The 6,806-nt window shown below is 39.7% G+C and overlaps 1 protein-coding gene across 1 annotated transcript; it reads left to right on the top strand.

The window, feature by feature from the left end:
- The first annotated feature begins 4,682 nt into the window (after positions 1-4,682).
- On the top strand, positions 4,683-5,306 carry LOC149215047 (uncharacterized). Its single transcript, XM_089389602.1, has one exon. It carries the CDS (start codon positions 4,683-4,685, stop codon positions 5,304-5,306), a length of 624 nt encoding a protein of 207 aa, XP_089245728.1.
- Positions 5,307-6,806: the final 1,500 nt, after the last annotated feature.

The following is a 6,806-nucleotide window of genomic DNA, read 5'->3' as shown; positions in this document are numbered from 1 at the left end:
CCAACCAGACCACGTCACGTTAGTTTGAAAGCCCTGATCCCAAACTGCTTAACTTATTTGCAATCTCGATCTGGTAATAATACAAGTTTGCAGCAAGTGCTGGCTGGAATTGTTGTGTGTGTCCAGTACATCTATTTGTCATCTTCACCGCCTAATGCATTCTTCAACTGCATGGGATCATGTTACAATAAATCCTCCTTTATATTTGATGTTAGAGAAAAGGCAGCTAGAATGTCTCTAAACTCTGTGCAGAGCCAGCTTATTAAGGACTTGAAAGGTATGGATATCAAAATTGACAGTACTGCCCAGGGTATAGGGATACTTAAAAGGCATCTCTCATCTTGTCACGCTCTTATCGTTCTAGACGATGTAGATAGTGCCGATCAGCTGGATGTGCTATTGCCAATTAAGCATATCCTTAGTCCCCAAAGCTTGATTTTGGTTACCTCCAGGGACAAGCATGTCCTCAAAAGCTCAGGAGTGTTAGGGTCGTCAATTTATAATTTAGGGGGGCTGAATACACGACACTCCAAAGAACTCTTCTGCTCATATGCCTTTTATCACTCACTCCCACCACCAGAATTTGAAGATCTGGTAGATATTACAAACTCCATGAGGAGGAACAACGATTATTCTTAGATATTGCTTGTTATTTCATAGGAGAAGACAGAGATTTGGCTATAAAATTATGGGGTGTGGTGGGACTTCAAAATCTAGAAGACAAGTGTCTACTAGAGGTGGATCATGGAAATAAGATAAAAATAATAAAAATGCATGATCACATTAGAGATCTAGGAAGAAATATTGCGCAGGACGTATCCATGCCCCTCCGTCTTTGGTCTTACACGACCAACACCATTGATGACTGGTTGGAGCAATCATCATCTGTAAGTGCTTCAATCTGTTAAACCTTTGTCTTTGGCTTTAAAATGAACTTTTCGTTTTCTTGAGATTCAAGATAAAGATAGATCTGTGTGATTTTTACTTTTGATCAATGAACAGGTAATAACTGAAGTCCACGGAATCAAGACGATTAATCGCGCACATCGTTTTTCCGATTCGCTCATCACGAGGAGTTCAGAAATGTCATGGTACAGAAGATGGAGTGATGAGGTATTCGGGAACTGTTTGAGGCATCTATTCAATAATTTCGGTCGTGGTGGTATTCTGAATTTGCAACTTGTTACAACTGAAGCTGGTTATTTAGAAAACATAATGAGGAGGGCACGGTCACCAAATCTCATATGGCTCCGATGGTACAAGTGTTGAGTCTCAGGGGCTCCGAGTGGAGAGCACTGCGGACCGACGTATCAGAACTAAGTGTTTGCTTTTTTCCGTCCAATAGCAGAAAGACCTGAAGCTACAACAATTGAAGGGCGGATGCATGAAGGCTACTTGCATAGTAAGAGTTTGTAGTTTGGTTTTTTTAGCCTCAGACGTGTCCCCCTCTCAAGAACAGAGGAGCTTCAAGACGAAAGGCTATGTGCACAGCAATGGTTAATGCTTGGTTTGTAGGCTTAGACGTGCTATCCTCTCAGAAAATGTGTTTTGTCCAAGGAAACACGGGGTGTGCAAGTTTCAGACATTCCCTTTCTCGCCATTTTTCACTAACGCTGTGAATTTCAATCAGCTTGAACTCTCGACTTATCTTTTGTCTTTCCTACTTAGTCAACTTTCCTTTGTCTCGAGTCTATAGTCTTCTCCCGGAATTTTTGGCTCGTTTTGTTGCATGTCCCTTGCTTAGTTTTCGTCCTATTTCATTATTTGGCAAAGTGCTCTGGGAGAAATTCAACATTTTGGTTGGCGAGGCCTATAGTTTCCTTTCTGAGCGACAGTAAATGGCCAGATAGTGCGGAAACTTTATGTTTTTGCAAAGTATCGCTCAGGCTTTCTGCTCGGTTTGGCGGTGCTCTTCACTCAGACAATCGCTCGCTGCTTTACTAGTAAGTCTTTTTTACCATAATATATCATAAAAGGATAGACTTCTTGTCTGTATGGAAGCTATAAATTTAGGGGAAAGAAGGGATTTTCAGACTTCATATGAGTTATGAACTCTAAACTATTGTTTCAATTTTCTGTCTGAATTTCGTTTTTGCTAGAAGTTTGAATTTACCTTCCCTAGGCCTGTCATTTTCCTGGTTTTATGCTCAAATCCTTATGTTAAGGTCTGTAACTTTGGTCTGGTCGTGGTTATCCATTGATAGATTAAAGAATTGTTTTGGAATATACAAACCCTGTCAAGACATTCGTTTCAAATTTGGTTCATGGTGGTGTGTTTTTGAGATATATTGTTGTTGCACTGGATGCTCTTAGGTTTCGTTCTGAAACTTTCAAAAAGCAAGGATAACTCTTTTTTCTCCTGCCTCTTAGTTATTCTGGTCAGGCTTCATCTTTCCGAGAACTGGAAAAAATTTCGATTTATTTTCCTTTCTTCCCTGAATCTGTCTCGGGCAGAGATGTTCAGCCTCAAATCTTTTGGAGGAAAGAAATGGTACCTTTTGGGTTAATTTCTGACATCTTGGGTTGATAGAAGCCGCCTTTTTTAAATCTTCTAGCCTTTTCGTTGCTTACTACGTCATGTAATCGTTACCTTTCCTTAAATTCAAAAGACAGCTGGATTTTTTGGAATTTATTATCTTCTAGGAAATTGAAAATTCTAATTCCCGAGACTTCCTGTTGTCAGTCATCTAGTCAGCATAGTCCTTGCTTTCTGGTTTGGGCATTTACTCTTTGGGTATTTTAATCAGAAAGGGACAAGTGTACATTCACTGCATGATTTATCTCCCAATCTAGAAGATCCTAATAAGGACTCTCTTAGTACAACCTTTAGGATAGGAAGGGACTTGAAATGATGGATCCCACGTCAGATGCATTGGTCATGGAGGCAATGATCCTAGCTGCCATTCAAGCCGAAAGATGTCATAGTGTTGCCATGTTGTCAAAAGACTAGAAAGACACGTTGGATGATGTGCTTGTACATCCGACCTTTCCTTCTAAGGACATGGATAGTGGTGGCCTATCAAACGCTGGAAATTTTAAAAAAGTCAAACAAAAGTTTGTTCAGAAAAAAGACTTTCGGCAAAATAACTATGCCGATCTCGAGGCCTCAAACTACTATAATAAGAATACAAAACCTGTTAAAACCGCCCCTCCTCCAGCAGCGATCAAGCTGGATAGTATCCACCTGTCTGATCGCATAGAAAGTTTGTAGGATTTAGCCCTCGTGGGCCAATGGCACTTTCCAGAAATGGACGACTCAGAGATGAGGAAGTGGATAGAATTTAAATGGAAACCTCTGATTGGCTATTCCCCCATTATAGCGAAATTGATGAAAGAATGGTATTGTTTCCATTTTTTGAGTGCAAGCGACCTGGCAGTTATCCAAAACCGTCCATGGGTATAGGGAAGGAGTTTTCTAGCACTTTATAAGTGGTATATTGGCTACAACCCGCTAAAGAACACCCCTCTAATAACTTAATTTGGGTCAAACTTCCTGGTCTACCACTAGAGCTGTGGTCAAAGGAGACCTTAACAGAAATAGGGAATGCTATAGGAAAATGTGATTATGTCGGTCCTAGATGTTTAGGGGAAAAAGACAAACGTGTAGCCTGGGTACTCATAGAGAAAGCCTATAGAGGAGGATTTCCTGACAATATAGAGATATCTTGGAGAGACTTAAAAATTAACCAGAGACTGGACTTCTGGGGAGTCCCATTTAGATGCTTAGCATGCCATAGGACGGGGCACCTAATCAAAAATTTCCCTCGGTGCCCTGCTTTTTTGAATAATCTACACCATGGAAAATCCAAGTTTGGATTAAATAATCACAGGAAAGAGATTCCATCCCCTGCAATAAGCTTATCTTCATCAGATTATAGTGATCTACAAGGAGCTATTAATCCAGAAGAAAACCTTTGTATAATTTCTCCGTCTACACACCCTCAGAGTCAGAGCATCATCCCGGAAATTGCAGAAAAGTCAGAAACCCCATCTGATAAAATGGCTGACTATCTCCCTTCCATGCCTCCCCTGGAACCCGCTATTGATAAAGAAGTCCCCTCCCCCCCTCCGGTTCCTCAGCCATCCAAAGTTGCAAACCTGGACCCTCATATCACCTTTATTCCTTCTTCCTCATCGTCTCCAAGAAAGGAAAGATACCTATCTGAAAAAGGAAAGGAACCTATGGTCTCGCCAACACTGCTAAATTCCCTTGTTTCATCCCCATAAAATTCAATTGGCAATGATTTGGACTATCTCTTAAGTAAAAAATCACTTGAATTTGAACCCTTAACCATTCATAAGCCTGGAAAACCATCATCTCCTCATATAAGTCCAAATTCTACAAAAAACATTATTGTGAGAAGGAAAAGCAATAGGGGAAGTAGACATTTCAGGGGACGAGAAGATGTATCTGGCAGAGCTGTCCGGAATCTTTCCCTTGTTGATGTACCCATAATTGATATGTCACAAGAAGGGCCTCTTAGAGTAAGCAGTGTCGAAAAGACAACTAAATGACTTTCATTATATCCTTGAATGTAAGGGGTCTGGGGGCACGCTGAAAAATTTTGGAATTAAAGAATTTCTTCTATTCAAAACAGCCAAAAATAGTTTTTATCCAAGAAACCATGCATAACTCTCATGTATCTATATCCAATTTCAAGAAAATGTTTCCCTCTTGGCATATGTCTGCTTTGAATGCAAATGGCCTTTCAGGGGGCCTGGTGGTCTTATGGAATCCGGATTGGGTCAGAGCAAAGGTGTACAGATGTTTTGCGGGCATTCTTATATCGGCTTCAATTAGAGGGAAAGAATGCCCAATCAACATTCTAAACATTTATGCTCCTTACAAAAATAGAATACCATTTTGGGAAAAACTTTTTGCATCAGAAATCTTAGAAATTGAGTTTCTAATGATTGCAGGAGATCTAAATGCTACTTTAAATGCTGATGAATCTTGGGGAATCAGCAGGAAGAAAGACCCTCTAGCAGACCGTATAAGATTTGAATTATTACACAGAAATCTTGTTGACATTAGACCATCCAAAATGCTCCCGACATGGGATAATGGAAGGAGTGATGGGGCATATATAGCAAAAAGACTTGACAGGTTCATTCTACATGTCAGCATAATAGATAAACTGGGCATGCCCTTCTCAACAATTGGAAATGTGTTTATCTCAGACCACAGGCTGATTCTATTAAGCTGGAGAGAAAAGGCATTCAGAAGGGGGTACTCTTTCAAATTTAATAGGTCTTGGCTAGAAGAAGCAGATTTCAATGATGTTGTGAAAGGAACTTGGAAATAACTAGCTGAAACTGGTAATAGACCCCTATTTTTGACCTTCACGGAAAAACTTTGTCATATGCAAAAGATTGTCAAAGAATGGCAGATCAAAAAGAGGATTCAAAATAGAATAAACCTTACGGAGATTCAAAGGGAGTTGAACAACTGTTCTGTGGAAATGGCTACACATTCACTTCCTTTCAATACAAGATGTCACATGAGTGATCTTAAAGACAAAAACAAAAAATCCTGGAGCAGGAAGAAGCTTTTTGGAGACAAAAGAGCAAGGCTATCTGGTTAGAGGAAGGGGACAGGAACACAAAATTTTTCCACAGGTTTGCAAGCTCAAGGCGTGAAAAAAACTCAATTTGGAAGATCGGTGATGGAAAAGGGGGTTATTTATACTCTCAACAAGACATTTTAGATGAGGCTGTGAAATACTTTCAAAATCATTATAAGAGACATCTTATGGGGCATCAACTTATTTCCAAAAATGTTTGATGAAGAAAAAAATGAGCGCCTCTTTCAGCCAATCACGGAGGAAGAACTGCTACAAACAATGAGATCTTTCAAGAGGGATAAATCTCCAGGCCCAGATGGCTGGACCATCAAGTTCTTCATCCACTTTTTTTATTTCATCAAACACGACTTGCTAAGGATGGTAAAAGGTGCCAGAATATTAGGAAGTATTCACCAAAATATCTCCTCAACTCTAATTGCCCTCATCCCAAAAAAAGGGAAGCGGAATCTTTTTAAGATTTCAGGCCAATATCCCTTTGTAACATTTCTTTCAAAATCATCTCGAAAATTATTGCTGAAAGAATCAAGGTGACTTTATCAAATTTTCTAACAAAGGATCAACATGGATTTTTAAAAGGAAGAAATATCTTGGACGCTGTTGCAAACACACAAGAAAGCTTATTTTCCATGCAGTCTAAAAAAAGTGAAGCAGTTATCCTCAAAATTGATCTTCGAAAGGCATACGATTGCCTAGATTGGGGCTTCATCAGATGCTTACTTGCAAAGATTGGTCTCAATGCAAAAATAATAGAGTGGATCATGGCATGTGTTGAGAGGGTGAACTATGCAGTCATTATAAATGGGATACCATCCTCTTATTTTCCAGCTGAAAGGGGACTGCGTCAAGGATGCCCACTTTCCCCTCTATTGTTTATATTGGCAATGAATACTCTTAGTCTCCATATAAACAGGGCAGTTAGTGAAAAAAGGTGCCAGCCTCTGAGGATCTGCAGAAGCAATTATATCTCACACAACCTTTTCGTGGATGATATACTCATTTTTGCAATGTTATGCAGATTCACCTGGACATGCTTATATGACATCTTAAGACGTTTTCAAAAGGCCACAGGTATGCAAATTAATGAACATAAGTCAGTCTTTCTCCATAATGATGTCTGCATGGATTTAGTAGATTGGTTATCTTCTCTCTTTGGAATAGAGGCGCGCTCCATAAGGCATGGAATAAAATATTTAGGATTCCAGCTAAAAGCAAAAGGTTACT

Source organism: Pinus tabuliformis, chromosome 1_1 (genome assembly GCF_031772625.1).
Source record: "Pinus tabuliformis cultivar Carrire ecotype Pingquan chromosome 1_1, CPIR1, whole genome shotgun sequence".
NCBI lineage: Eukaryota > Viridiplantae > Streptophyta > Pinopsida > Pinales > Pinaceae > Pinus > Pinus tabuliformis.
Note: the sequence above shows the minus strand (reverse complement) of the source record. Positions and strands in the feature narration are given on the sequence as shown.

What these genes read in the sequence shown, in the direction of transcription:
- LOC149215047 (XM_089389602.1), top strand. Translation starts at nt 4,683, where the DNA reads ATGTCTGCTTTGAATGCAAATGGCCTTTCAGGGGGCCTGGTGGTCTTA.